The sequence below is a fragment of the Cryptotermes secundus genome, unplaced genomic scaffold, assembly GCF_002891405.2.
Source record: "Cryptotermes secundus unplaced genomic scaffold, Csec_1.0 scaffold80, whole genome shotgun sequence".
In the NCBI taxonomy this organism is placed as follows: Eukaryota; Metazoa; Arthropoda; class Insecta; order Blattodea; family Kalotermitidae; genus Cryptotermes; species Cryptotermes secundus.
This window is the reverse complement of record NW_019732856.1, coordinates 668,963-684,793: the sequence shown is the minus strand read 5'-3', so window position 1 is coordinate 684,793 and position 15,831 is coordinate 668,963. Positions and strand designations below refer to the sequence as shown.

At 37.6% G+C, this 15,831-nt stretch overlaps 1 protein-coding gene across 1 annotated transcript in view; it reads right to left on the bottom strand.

Moving 5' to 3' along the window:
• Positions 1–3,451: 3,451 nt before the first annotated feature.
• The window catches only part of LOC111867733 (polyhomeotic-like protein 2), a 113,449-nt gene continuing 101,069 nt past the window's right edge, over positions 3,452–15,831 (bottom strand). The window contains exons 16-20 of the mRNA XM_023857833.2: positions 14,070–14,195; positions 12,073–12,220; positions 9,444–9,585; positions 6,314–6,517; positions 3,452–4,206 (exon numbers count right to left, since the gene is read on the bottom strand). Of these exons, the coding sequence (XP_023713601.1) occupies positions 4,003–4,206; positions 6,314–6,517; positions 9,444–9,585; positions 12,073–12,220; positions 14,070–14,195 (824 nt within the window). The 3' untranslated portion in view covers positions 3,452–4,002. The remainder of the gene's footprint in view (positions 4,207–6,313; positions 6,518–9,443; positions 9,586–12,072; positions 12,221–14,069; positions 14,196–15,831) is intronic.

Genomic DNA, 15,831 nt, shown 5'->3' with positions numbered 1-15,831 from the left:
TTAAGAATCCGGAAGCATACCAAAGCATACGTCATTCAAACACAGGCATGTGATATTCGAACTGAGATATGAACAATTTCTTAAGAGCAATCAGAATGCCAGCGAATTCCATCACATCATTTCGCACTGCAATAAATGTCTCTGCCCCCACCCTCTCCCACCCTCTCTTTTAAGCAGTTACATTTCCATTGGTCCCGTCAATACTGAGGGGAAACGCGGTAGCGAAGTTGGTTGAGGCACAATGCTACAAGCCGAAAGGTCGCGGGTTAGAGTTCCGATGAGGTGGATATTTTCCAATTTACCTAATCCTTCCAGCCGCAATATGGCCCTGGGGTCGACTCAGCCTCTAACAGAAATGAGTACCAGGAATATTCCTGGGGGTAAAGGGCGGCTGGCGCGTAAGACTGACTGTCTAGAGAAAATGTGGGAGCCTCGACGTCTGACAACCGTATGGGACGTCACAGCCTGTTACAGGGATAACTTTACCTTTTTTCTTACCTATCAATACTGGCTTGCAACAGCCTTCTCATGAATATATTGTAACATGTTGCGCAACGGAGAACCCCTCCCTACCCAGCAGCAACGTGGCAACTCAGGCCACAGGCGCGTGGCGGTAACGTAGCGCTCCCTCCCACCCCTCCGCGGTGACGTAACGCGCAACGCTACGTACCCGTAATCAACTTCCTACTGTGACGTGGCACGCAACAGGCACCACTGCGGATATATAAGGGAACTGCACAGCAGCTACCAGTGAGTTGTAATGTGGGCAGTCGCCGAGTTGTAAAGTAACAGTCGCCTAGTCGAGTGTTAACGTGGCCATCGCCGAAGATAGTTCCGAGCAAGCCTACGAGCGAGTGTGTTATCAACAGTTCTCCAGTCAGCCGACTACTGTTGGAGTATAGCAGCCGTCGCGGAAAGAAGAACCGGACGTGTGTGTGATTGTGTAATTTGGGAGTGCGTGATACAGTGATACATAGCTTCCCTACTGTCAACGTGTAGACTACTGAAGACAGAGTGAACTGATTTGCGCATAGGGTTATAAAGTGTGAAACCCCGCAACAGTGGTAACAGATTAATGCGATTAGGGTTATAAAGTGTGAAACCCCGCAACTGTGTGATAATTAATTGTAGCCGTTATTTGTAGATTGTTAAATAAACCAATTAACCATCTCTACGGCGTATTCAGTAACGAAACGCGTTACAGTATGTATATATTCAGGAATGACTAGATGTGATCATTTGTATCTTAGAAATGTGACTAATATGGTATACAACTGCACCCAGAACTCAGTGCATGCAGGAACAGAGGAAGTGAATTAATCCACATTACATTGTGTTGCCATGTGTCATTACTGCAACATATATGACCAGCCAAAAACAATGAATAACAGCGAGGACACTTGATGGGCATGTGGCAGAGAGAAAGAAGCAGCTGAAGTTTTCACACACAGCATTTCAAATACAGCCAATTAAAGCCCATTCAAAATGTTGTGGGAATCTGCAAGCAGATAACCATTCTCATCCTTCACTAAGTTACTTCTAGCTTGGTAACCCCTCTTAAAGTAATTTATTCCTCTATACACTTCTCTAATGTTCTTGTTCTTACTGTTCATTGCAAGCTCATCAATTTTGTCTTTCAGATATTCCCTCTTTTTGTTCCTGAAATGCCTGCTGGTTTCACATCTTATATTGTTCAGATAATCCCTATGTATTTCGCTTGGATAATGTAACCATTGCAATTTGGCTCCTCTTCTTTGGTCTAGTAATTTTGAGCATCCTTCATCAAACCATGGCTTATGCTTCTTCAGTTCATAATAAATAACCTAGACTCTCCTTGGCAGAAATTTTGACATTTTCTCTAACAGTTTCCCAAGCTTTATTAATATCCACCTCAGTGTCCAAGTTTACAAAAAGATCTCTTTCATCTGTATTAAACTGATTACCACAGTTACTTTTAAAATAATTACCTGTTGACATTACTGAGTTTGTCAAGTGAACAGCGAGATCAGGAGTAGGAAATGATATGTCACATTCTGAATCCAATTACAGGATGCCATCACTAAGTACCAGTAGAGCCTATACTGGATATTTACAGTGACTGTGACATTCTGCATCCTACATCAGAGACAAAGGAGCAGAAAATATTATGTGACATTGATCCCCTCCCCCACAAATTACACTGGTGCATGAATGCTAATGGTACATCTGCAGTACATAAATGGAGAAATGGGGAAGATAAATGAAGATATGAATTTGGTGATGAAAAATACTGAGAACATACAGCATGGACCACAAGTAATGACTGTGCTAGAAGCAAAAATTAAGTGCACAGATGCCAGAAACAAGAGACACTGGAGCCCCTAGACCTAACAATGAGTCCGCCCATCCATTCCAAATCAAAGGAAACTCTTTCATTAAATAAAATAACATATTGTTATCTGAACTATGGAATAAATTAATGCAAAGGTAAAGTTGTGCCTGTGCTTAACTAACTGATCACTATGCTATGGAGGTGTATGGGGGAGTGGATGTATAGAGCCACATTTTCTTGGCCTTTGCACTGTCTGGAGGTGAGTGGTCAGCTTCATGTCCCGTTTTACCCCCGGGTAAAGAGCTCCTGGTAAACATTGTATAGGAGGTTGGGTGGACCCCAGAGCTGGTCTGGACGATGTGGAGAAGAGTCCCTACCAGGACTCAAACTCTGACCTCTCGGTTGTCCAGCCCATAGCCAGTTGCTATACCAACTGTTCTATCCCAGCTCACAAATTAATGCAAAAGTAAAATAAAATAAAAAATCTCATGTAAGGAAATATAAAGACAAAATGATAAAAGAAGAGAAGATAGAAATGGAAGATGTAAGACCTTATTGTGAAAATATTTAACCAACAAACTACAGAGAAACCTGGGAAAACGGGCTATAGGACATCATCATTTTGACAAGGAAAACAACGGAATTAGAAGGAAAATTATTGCTATAAACTAATGATGAAAGGAATATCCCTTGTTAGGATACATTCAGCTTTCAATGGGATTGAAGGTAAATCATTTACTGCAGGCTAATTACTGTGAAATACTCTGTGAAAAGGGATGTCCCATATTTGGTTTTAAGTTAGAAGATACCAAGCCAAGCTGCTTATAAGATAAAATTTTCATGATACAATAAAAAAGAAAACAGAAGCACAGGCAGAAGAAAGAAAATCCCAACACAAATATATAATATAACTGACTGGTTGAAGGGAAAACAGAAAGAATATTCCTGGAAACTAACAAAAACTGAACAGAAAATAGAAGAAACTCTGGCCATGTATGGACACAGAATGATGGTGATGAATTGGGTATTCAGAATTACTGGGTTTTCAGACTTTGTACATCCTCTGGTATTCTAGAAGCTAGAAAACACAACGTTTCAGAAACTGGATCTGTTTCCATCCTCAGCTGGGGNGGGGGGGGGGGGGGACCCCTGATCTGTTGGGTCCCTTAGAAAGAGCTAACCTCTCAGGTAAAAAACTGTACATGTGATGGCTAACATATCCTTCTATTGCCACACCTGCCATGTACAACATATTCTTACAGATACAAATTCAGGCAGTCATGGAACATGCACTATTCATAGTGCAGAATCCTGATATAAACTGCACAAATAATGAAACTGTCTGTAATTCTGAAAAGAAAAACAGGTATTATATCCTCAACTTTGTGGAACAATTGTGCCCCTTGAGAAATATCATTTAAATCCAGAAGGTGTCTACTCAAGATTTGGGAAACCCTGCAATAAAGTGAACTTAACTGAAAGAGTTCATCAGTCTCCTAAGAATGGTCAGTGACCGCACATCCTTTTACAACTCAATCTAATCCACTGTCCTTGTGCTGCTCAAATTTCACACTTCACTCAGTTTAATGTGACGATAGCCAACATACATACGGAGTGCACAAATCAACTATCATGTACCTGCAAGTTTTGAGATCATACTGGCGATTGTACTTCCAACTCTATCATAACTCCTATTTCTCTTTTACATCACAACGCATTGTGTCAATCTTGGCACAGATCTTGAGGGCAGGACCAAGCTTCATAGACATTGCAGTCATCAGATGGTCCTCCTTCAGCAACATGAGAGCTTGCCCATCAATCTCCTGGATGGCAAAGTCTTCCACATAATCTGAGCAGCCAGGGAGAGTCCGGATAAACTCACATACATCTGAAACCTGAACCAGACAGAGTCAGAATCCCTGCAGAGGACTGTAACAGATTTTTCTGAGCGACTAATATGATCCAGAGATTAGATCTACTGGCTCCCATGGGGAAGAACACAATATGCCTCTCCTGCTTCACTGTCAAGCTCAACTTCACATGGTGCACAATAAAGGTAAAGTTGTCCCTGGGCTCAACAAATTAAGCACTATGTCATGAAGGCATATGGAGGAGTGGATGTATATATCCACATTTAAGTCAATAGAACTGTTGCTACTCTGATTTTTATTGTTGTTTATTTCCCTAAAAGTAAGTTCAAATTGTCATGTTTATGACTTCACTGAAATAAATTATCATAGTGCAGTGCTTGAATCCCACTTGAGGCATGGTTGCATATGTTTATTCTGTGTTCGTGTTGTCCTGTGCAGGTAGCAGCCTTGCATCAGGCTGATTACCCCATCCAAGGAGTCCTACTGACTGTCTATGATTAAAGAAACTTAAGTGAAATGGCATTTCACAGTTGCCCTATACTCCAGAGGGAACAACAGTAATTAACTACATAACTAACAGTGTGGTGGAATTTTATGCGAGGGTTGCATTACTGAAGACCTCGCATAATTCAAGATAAATTTTCTCATGCAAAGAAATGTAAAGTAAGGTGGATATGTTCTCCAAACACACCACTGTAGCATAATATAACATTTTATTAATTAATATCATCTTTCATTTTTATTTGATTCTTGCAGATTTTTTGGGGATTCACATTACTTCAAACTTTACACATAAAATGAGACTTTATTAATAATTTTTATATCGCACAATTTCAAACTTGCATAATTCAAAATCTTATAAAATGCGACTGCACTCTATAACATGCGAGTCTATAATTCTATATCCCTCTTTTCCTTATCTGCTATATTTTTAAGGAAGCAATTAATAACTGATATCAAGATCCTACTGTAGTTTCTTTAAACAGCACCAGAATTGACTGCAATGTCTCAGCTATTCTATCATTCTTTCTGAGCAACTTACTAATACACCCAATGTTTCTGTACCATGGACAGCATGAAAACCATGAATAGCAGCATGCAATCCGGCTAAAAAAATGCAGTAAAATGATACTTCACAGTCAGTAGGCTTGGCTACTTCTTCCAGCAGTTGCAATGGCTCTATGGCTCTACAGTCAGAATGGCATTAATTCCATGTGTTATATATTGTGACATGTTTCGCAATGGAGGACAACCCCTCCCTACCCAGCAGTGACGTGGCAGATGAGTCAGCTGTCGGCACAGCGTCAGCCAACAGCGGTACTGATTACGTAACAGGCAAGCGCTGCGACTACATAAGGGAACTACACAGCCGCCACAGTCAGTTGAAATGTGGCCGTCGCCAAGGTCGGTTCTTGTTGTCAGTTAAAAAGGTATCAGCGGCCGAAGACAGTTTGCCAGTCCGCAGTGAACAAGTTAAAGTGTATCAGCGGCCGAAGACAGTTCTCCAGTCAGCAGTGAACAAGTTAAAAGTGTATCAGCCACCGAAGTCAGTTCTCAAGGCAGCAGTTATGAGTTAGTTATGAGTGAGTCACCAGTTAGCCAGGAAGTCAACCAGTCAATTGTAGTCTAGCATTTGCAGTCTAGTATTTGTGATACTGCCAATGGCAGTAATGTTGAGCTTGTAAATTGTGTGATTGTATGAGCGAATGTGCAATAAAATTCGCTATATCCAATAAGGCGTGTAGTTATTTGTTGCATTATACACCCAACACGTGACAATATATATAAAGTTCTACTAAAAGTGTTATAATGATGGCTCATAACTCCCTATTCACAGAATCATCTTCTATGCTTATCTAATATGTGATATAAGGGTACTCTTACATTAGTTCAGCCTCACCTTCTCCTCATATGGTGAAAACCATACCCAGAAACAAGTATAAAACATCATCTGATTTGGAGGAAATGTCACTAGCAAAAAGCAGTACAAGTAGGAGCTAAGTTGGTTTTTTAATTATACTTTAGTTCTGAGCTCAACTGCCTGACTGAATGACAACACAAGAAACACAGCTGACTTTCCCATAAACTTATAAATAAATCAAGAACAGTAAACAGGACATAGCAAACTGACCGTCCATTTCAGGGGGTTCACCCTCTGTGTAGGTTGCGTGGCTGGTGTGACAGATTCTGAGGCAGAACTGTCTTCCATATCTACTGAAGGAACATCAGGTGCCTCAGAAGGTGAAAGAGAGCTCTCAGGTCCAGATGCCGCTGAATCATTTGTGTCAGTGTTGTCATCTGTAGCTCCGGTTGCCCCCTCAGGTTGACCATTTGCCTGTAACAAGCATATCTTATGTCACTGTCTGCAACATAGTCAAATACTGAATAAGTAAGAAATGATTCTTCTGCACACGGTGAAGCAAAGGACACGAACACGACTTGCAGGAAGTAAGTCTGTACCTGTCAATCTGTCTGTGAGGGACAGTACCTATAGCAGTGGATCTGATGAAATTTTATATAAAAAGCAGAAAGCATGAATCATAGTTTACCACTTCATCTAACCTGAAACGCATTTTACTTGAAAACTGAAATACATGTATTGTACAACTAGAATGAAAGATGCAGAAGTGGGGGAAAAAAACCTTTATTTAAAGTACAAAAAAACAGTATGTAATTACATATATATATTTTAAGTTATGACTGCTGTTTCATACAGTAATCAATACGTGTGACATGCATAAAAAACATTTCTGTTAATGGTTTCTCTGTTGATCTTGAAATTAATGGTATTGGATATAAAGCAGTGTGTGATGGTAAATACTGAAACTATTATTTATCTTCAGTCTGTGCAGATTTTGCTTCCAAGGCATATAATTCTCATCATGTTTTGCAAATACTGTGTCTGCCAAAAAGGCGCCATTGTCAAGCATTTTACCTTGTACATATTGGGTACTTTATGCTGCAAGTAAAGCTGCCACAATCTAATATTGTATCTCCTTCCCAGTTGATAAAAACTGCTTCTGTATATTACATGATGTACAAAAAGCTGTCATACAATAAGAGAACTTCAGATTCATTCATTAAGATACACTGATCATATGCTGAATAAAGCAATGCAGAAGTAGTAGTAGTAGGCTGCGTGGGGCATGAAGTAAATTAATTGTACTACTACTTTCTTGTTTTAACTTCAACATCATAATTCTGGAACTCAAGTGTAATAAATGTGGAACTGAGTGAAAACAACTATCTACAGACCTAACAATTGTGCTTCTTTCCTTCTACAGATACCAAACAATTTGCAACTATAAAACTAACCACCTTGGCACTACACATATTGTTTTTATAATGTCTATGCTGCAACAGCAGCATTATTCCATGACACACGGTAACCTGAATACAACTCAGAACACTACAGTTCTCATTCCTCTTCCAAGGATACCTGTCAACACATTTATAATATACAACAGTGAAATCATCAACGCTGTTTCTCTGCAGGCAATCAATATAAACACTAAACTTAGCATTGGAGATCAATTTTATTAAACTGAGGAATGAAGATGATGAGGATTAATTCATAAAAAAATTACTGTAACACCTAAAATTTTAATAAAAACATATTCACATCGTATAGTCCTGTAGTATCTTGAGAATATAGGACTATTATTAAGTTTCCACTATTCGTAAATATTCAGCCTAATGCAGTAATCATTCATGCACTCAAAGCAGAATATTCTCATACAGAGAATCCACTCTACATATCTTGACATGACCACTTCTATATTTTGTTATGGAGTCAGCATTACCACATGCTAAGCTCGTAACTATGAACTGAGCCACCCCACATCCACATATCTTGGAGGATAATAACAGTCAGGATATCAAATGTGCTGTAGTACTTATATAGCGCAGAATTTAGGTGTTAATTCCATTATGAAAATGTTGTCACATGTGGCATGATTCAACACAGATGAAAAGTTTCAAACAGGCTGTTTTAGAATGAGTGAAGAGGGAAGAAACACTCTGAGCAAAATGCTTTCATATGGGAAAAAAATTATTTTAAATGTGCAAAAGGCTTAAGCAAAGACAGCCCAACACATTACATGAATACTAGACACAGCAAAAGAGTGATATATTCATGTGGACTATCACTATGCAGCATACACAATTTATTGGCCTTCACTGTCCAAGAATATGGGATTTAAATCCTTCACTGCATTGGGACCAAATTTTAAATCAGGGGTCTGATATCTGTATTTAAAACTATATGATGTTAGGTCAGCTGGATCCATGCATAGGCTATCACTGTAATGTAACAGTGCATTTGAGACAAAGGCGAAAGGGAAAAGCAATTATAAATGTTGACAGTCATGGGTTACTTAAAATTATCATGAGCAGAAAAGTTACATACATGGCTTTAATTTCAAAAACGCTGTTTAATCATTGAACTAATGGTTAAACTTGTGACATCAGCTGCCAGACTTGTGATCCTGGTGTCCAATAACGTCCTACCTAGCAGTGCCAAGACAGACCTGAAGACTTGTCATTCTGAGACAACCTTCATGACTTACCCAAAACCCCTCAGATTATCCAATGCCCAGTCAAAAAGTTAATTACCCTGCTTCCTAAAACTGCAAATGAGGAATGAGGCAGCAATCTTGAAGCAACATATGTGTGTGAAGCGTGGTTGATCAGATGAAAACACCTTTTTACTGTAACTCTTTGGCTAGCATGAGACTAAGTCGCTCAGTACTTACATCCTCTGGTAAATGGCCTATTGTGTGAACTCTAAAGGATGGATGAGAAAACTGGAACAATGATGGAAGAACTGGCAGGTGAAACTGAAGTACTCAAAGCCCTTCTCAGTCTTCATACAGTTCTAAACATGTTACAATTTTGTCACATTACAACATTCTTCAGATAACTGCTCTGTCAACGCTAGGAGATACCGAGTATGAAATGCAACATGGAAAGTGAAAGTGTATACTCCATAACTTTCACACAGTGCTTCCATTTTCATGAGGCTCTGGTGACCAAGCCATGGCAGTACAACCATTACATCTAGTGTGGAGGTATGCATCTACCAAAAATTAGATTAAATTAAGGTTAAAATCTTCATACCTATATCCACTGCAACAAACATCTGTACTTCTGACAGTCATGTCATTTCACTAGTATTGTTGTTGTGCTTTGGTAACACATGACTAAATGAAGTGAGGCCAGGTCACTTTGTAATTTCAAAGTTGCTACAAGAATCAACTTACCCAGTCTTGGTTTTTGTTGGCGACTGGTTTCTGCCACTGCTCCTTCATGTCTGACACTGTCCCCTTCTTTGTCTGTCCTTCTGCTGACTGATTTGAATTTGGCTTGAACATTCCCAGTCGCTTGCTGCAACCAACGTTGTACCTAACATTACAGAATGTACAATGCACACAACTAGTTAAACAAAGATAACATAAAAGTAACCAACGGTAACATTGTGAAGAGCGTTTTTGTTTCTGTATCTACTCTGTACTGAATTCACTTTACACGCCATAACAACAATCTGACAAGATGGCAAGAAATTTGAAAGGACTGTGGGAAGAAATAAGAGATGGGTTGACATATTAACAATTGTAAATTGGAAATAATATTAGGAGGAGGAGGGGTAAAATTATGATGACAACCACCACAACCTGTATAAGAGTCACAAGACATAAAAAAAATGTCTATATTTCTTCATTCCATTACAAGGTCATGTGGATGCTATGGGACAAATCACAAATTTTACAAGTAAAAAATACAACATATCACACAATAAGTGTGAGTGCCCAGAAGTAGCCACACATATTGTCAGAAAACAATGATTTTAAAACAAAGCACTTACATTCATTTCCTACCATTCAAATTCTATGTTCCTTTCTTTTTTTGCATTTTTGAGCACCCCATTAAAAGTTCTATGTCACTGTATTTCCAAAAATAAACATTTCATATGTTCTGAGCATGATTTCATTTTGATGCTGTGGCAGATAAAGATAAAAATACAAATTTTTGTTTTCACACATTTTCCTGTCTGTGTGGCAGGTCTTTCAACTTCTCAACCACTAAAATGATTTTACGGAAGCGCGGTATGAATTTTATACCATTAGAAGTCACATAAACCTCTTTCCTATAATCAGTAACAACAACATGCCACATACACAAACTTGCAAGGTGGGAATGATATTGTATTTAAGCATCCTTACTTACTTACTCATGGAGCTGAGCCCTTCTTGAGGAGCCGCCAATTCTGCAGCTACTCAAGAATTTCCCAGCCTTTTATGGAACCCAAAGGTTCATCACCATGTTCACAAGAGCCCTCCACTGGTCCCTATCCTGAGCCAGATCTATCCAATCCATTCCATCCTATATCTCTAAGCTCTGTTCTAATACTGTCCACCCACCTATGCCTTGGTCTTCCCTGTGGTCTCTTTCCTTCTGGCTTTCCCACAAATATCCTATATGCATTCCTCGTCTCTCCCATTCGTGCTACATGACCTGCCCACCTCATCCTCCTCGACTTAATCTTCTAATTATACTTGGAGAAGAGTACAATTTATGAAGCTCCTCATTATGCAGTTTTCTCCAACCTCCTGTCACTTCATCTCTCTTCGGTCCAAATATTCTCCTCAACACCCTGTTCTCAAACACCCTCAGTCTATGTTCCTCCCTTAATGTCAGAGACCAAGTTTCACACCCATACAGAACTTTGTATATTCTAATTTTTATGTTTTTGGACAACAGATGTGAAGACAAAAGGTTCTGGACTGAATGGTAGCAAGCATTACCAGAGTTCAATCACCTCTTAATTTCCTCCTGAATCAGGTTTCGATCTGTTATTGTTGTTCCTAAATATCTGAACTGTGCCACATTTTCAAAACATCTCTTTCCTATCTTTATGTCATGATTTTGCCCTGCATTTTGGTGACAAGACAGTAACATATACTTAGTTTACTTCTAGACCAACCTCTTTACTTGCATCAATTAAAGTTTGTGTGTTTTTCTTTATGGTATCTACACTATCACCCAGTAGATTCACATCATCGGCGTAGACCAACACCTGATGTGTCCCATTTAATTTCATGTTGCATTAATATATTCTTCACAAACTATACTTCCGTCCACAATGAAATTCTGTGGCCTCTGTGGCTCAACAGTTCCTGCATAGAGCCAATATGCCACATTATAATAAATAAGTTGCATTGTGGATGGAGGTATAGTTTGTGGGAGTGATACAATATAACCCATTGATATGAGACCCTGCAATGACAGACCTTTAAGAAATATTAAACATTAATTAATCTTTTTATTTGCAAAACATTTGCGAGGCATATAAAATTTTCATTTATCTTTCAGTCTGACAGTGATAACTACATATGACTTCAGAGCTAGGTTTATGAAATGCTGTATAAAGATCATATATTGTTAAAAAAAATGTGAAACAATATAAGTCCACAATTTCAAACATGGCAATTGCGCAAAACTTTAAAATTATATCTAGCAGAAACTGCATGTAAATATTGTGCTCTTCCCAGAATGAAAATGATATATTAATACTGACAGTGATGAAGGTAATAACAATGACAATAACAACAACCTGAAACACATATTCACAATTGTAAGCAATTAAAAATCATGACTCTGTACAATTCAGTCCTCTGCTCTTCTACACAGAAGCCCAGGATACTAGCAAATGAAAGCAATTGCATTTTGTTGTCAGATTATTAACTTACATCGCCTAAATGTAACATTAATAACAGAAAGAACTGTGACTGCCATTTGTAATGTCCCAAGATGTATCAGCCAGTATGTTATTCCACAGGTCACCTACACAATTTTTACACACTGCAGAGTTAACAAGAGTGTGATGCTCACCTCTTAGCACATGACATGGAACAGAAGCGTTTTGACTTCTTGAATTTGGAGCGAAGATCAACCTTCCCACAAAATTCACATTTTTCTAGTTCACCTTTTGGTCCTGGTGGAAGTGGAACCAGCAGCAGGTCTGAAGAATGCTTCTTCTCTGTTACAGAAACAAAAATAAGTCACATGAAACAAGTACTACCCAGAATATTTTGTACCAAACCACAAAGAATCAACACTGCCAAAACCAGGACCATCAACTACATCTTGTCCCATGGGAATTCAAACTAATTCATTTCACAAAAATGTATTTCTTCAAGATTTTCCATCTTGGTCTTTCAAGAAGCTTCCATCCCAGCAGTTTCTTCATAATTCTACATCCCCTACATGAGCTACATGTCCATCCCATCATAATTCTCTTGAGATAACTGTTCTACTAATATTAGGAGATATTAATATTCATATTCATATTCATTCATATTCATATTTATTTGCATTCATACTGTTACAGCTGCAACACTTGAACAAGTCAACTCACTAAATACATCATTGTTAAAAGCTCTAAAATCCTAGAATGTATTAGACTAAAAATAAAACTGTACTTGCCTTACAACATCACTAAAATTTTTAAAAATATAACAATAACTACTACAATTCCCTTTTCTTCTCTTTTTTTGTTAATTAAAAAAACCTTGCTATGCTTCCTCATGTCCCTGTTGAAGAAACTCATTCAATGTATAGAAAGGACGATCAAATAAAAATAATTTTAATTTATGTTTAAATTCGTTACATCCCTTTGACTTTTTAACTTCCAAAGGAAGTATATTATATAATTTAATGCCCACATTAATAACACTTTTCTTAAAAACTGATGTGTTACATTGTTGTACATGAAGATCATCTTTCCTCCTAGTATTATACTCGTATAAATCAGTATTTCTCGTAGTGTATATATTATATCTCTTAAAATAACACAACACCTCTATGATGTACAAGGACGTAATAGTTAAAATCTTCAATTCTTTAAATAAAGGTCTGCATGACACTCTGTTATTTACACCTTTGATGAAATGAAGCATCCTTTTTTGTATTTTAAAGACTTTAATACTTTCATTTTCTCCTCCCCAAAAAATCAACCCATAACTTACCAACGATTGAAATTTGGCAAAGTATATATTCCTGAGTATATGTAAACTTACCTCATCTTTCAAAGATTTAATAATATAACATACCTTATTCAATTTTGAACACAAGGACTGAATATGTACACTCCATTTGAGATTTTGAGTTATATTAATACCTAAAAATCTAAACTGAGATGTATACTTAATTTTTATATTATTAAAAATAATATCTGGCCCTGAGATGTCATGCGGTTTCTTTAACTGGAATAACATAGCTTTAGTCTTATCATTATTTATAATCATATTGTTTTTTGAAAACCAAGATTCCAGTTGGATCATAATTCTCTTTATTTTATCTTGAAGGATGCTTTTATCTTTATCAATAATCAATATATTGGTATCCTCTGCAAAGAGAACAATCTCCCTATTTGTTATATGTTGGGGTAAATCATTTATGTATAAAAGAAACAAAAGCGGGCCCAATGTAGACCCTTGCGGTATTCCAAATTTTGTATTCCTCCTTATCGAACTAAACCGATTAAGAGATGGGACATGCAATATGAAAGCCTCTACTACTTAACTTGAACATGGTACAAACTTAATTTATGCAAAACCACTTGAACCTCAAATTATGACTTATTTCTTTTAGACTCAGTATAAATTAAACTTAAATTAGTGTTACAGGGTATCTCTTCCTTAAAAGCTGCTCAGAGTAAAAGAATGTTTTCTCCTTTTCATCATCATCATCATCATCATCATCATCATCATCATGATCATGATCATAATCATCACATGCACCTAACCCAGACAACTACATTCATGTTACTAATACTACAAGCATTCAGTTGTTCTGCTTAAATTTCCATGCATGTCTCATGAACATACTTGGAGGTTCATCATCACCACCAATCTGCTGGTTCTCTTTATCAGACAGCTGTTGGTTGTTTGGCTTCGCTGCTTGGACAAGGTCATTGAGGAGGGAGGACCTATTCACAGCAAATGGCTCAGAAGCTGAAAACAAACAAAATTACACTCCACAAAGTGAGACAACAGATCTTCTCACAAGGTGATATCTCCTCAATACAAATTTTGTTAACAGTGAAGACAATTTAGCATAATGAAAAAATAACACTCAAGCATTTCTGTTCCAGTAAAAACATGGAACACAGACAATAATACCACCTTCCATTTCACGGAGCTAGTTGGTTGATCTTGCTTTCCATATTTAGGGAATACTTCAAAAATAAGTCAGCACAAGGGTAAGGGTTAAATGCAGCCAAAGTCTCCTAACAATCATGTTTACCTGTACTGAGAACCAGGAAGAAAACAGTTCCTTGCCCATGAGAACATGTAATCAAAACAATCCTCAATGTAACAATTTCAGTGAAAATTCTATAATACCTCCGTCTTTTTTTCCCCACAATGCATCTTGTCTATACTTTATGAAATTTGGTGGGGCTGATATAACAAGTAAAATTATTTCTGATAAAATCAGACATAATTAAATTACACCAAAAGATGAAGAAAGCAGTCTTCTGGGATTTGGCACCGTGTATATGTGGTGTTAACCGACGTTTCGGAGGAACGTACCGCCTCCATCTTCAGGGTAGAAGAAAAAATATAAGAAATAATATAATAATAATAATATAAGATGGAGGTGATACGTTCCTCCAAAATGCCGGTTAACACCACATATACACGGTGCCAAATCCCAGAAGTCTGCTTTCTTCATAGTCACCGCCGTGAAAGCCTCAAATCTTACACACTAAAAGATGTCAAAAAATCAGATTTTATTAACATTAATATTTCAAATGCACAGAGACAAAGTTATTGTCATGAGAAACATGCCTATTTAGGACGCAGTTGTCCTGTTATGTATGTGTAAATTGAATGAAAATCACAGAAACTTCCAAGATTAATCCCTTTCAAACTGGATCTGGAGTTTCCTCAATTCTTCATGGAGAACGCGAGTACAGAATTACAAGCATTAGTTGCAATCTCACATTCAGCTTTGTGAAATCCTGGCGGCCAAGACATGGCAGTATATTTCTTACACCAGCAAAGGAATAAATTATATTACCATAGTGTATGCTAAAATACCTCCTTTATTTCTTTTAATTTTGAATTAATTTCCTCAATGACTTAACTCACTAATAAACAGTACAACTGAATTTATTTCAAAACTATTTGTCAATCAAGCATTCACTGTATTTGCTATAACCTATGTCCTAAAAACTAAAGTTCACCGATATGCATCAAAGCAGGCAGAATGTACAGAGATTTCTTTTTTAATTTTGTCGACTGGCTCAAGGCTCTACACTTCACAGCAACCAGTATGCCACTGGCAGTGAGGCACATATTGTTCAGATAATCCTCATTTATTTTGCTTGGATCCTGTAACCACTGCAATTTGGCTTCTTTCTTTTGGTTTAATAATTCTGAGCATCCTTCATCAAACCATGGCTTATGAGTCTTCAATTCATAACAACCTACATTCTCCTTGGCAGAAATTTTGATATTCTCTCTAACAGTTTCCCAAACTTTATTAACATCCACCTCAGTGTCTAAGGTTTCCAAAGTTGTGAACCTATCTGAGATTTCAACACAATATTGCTCTTTACCTTCTACCTCGCTTAATTTTTTGAGA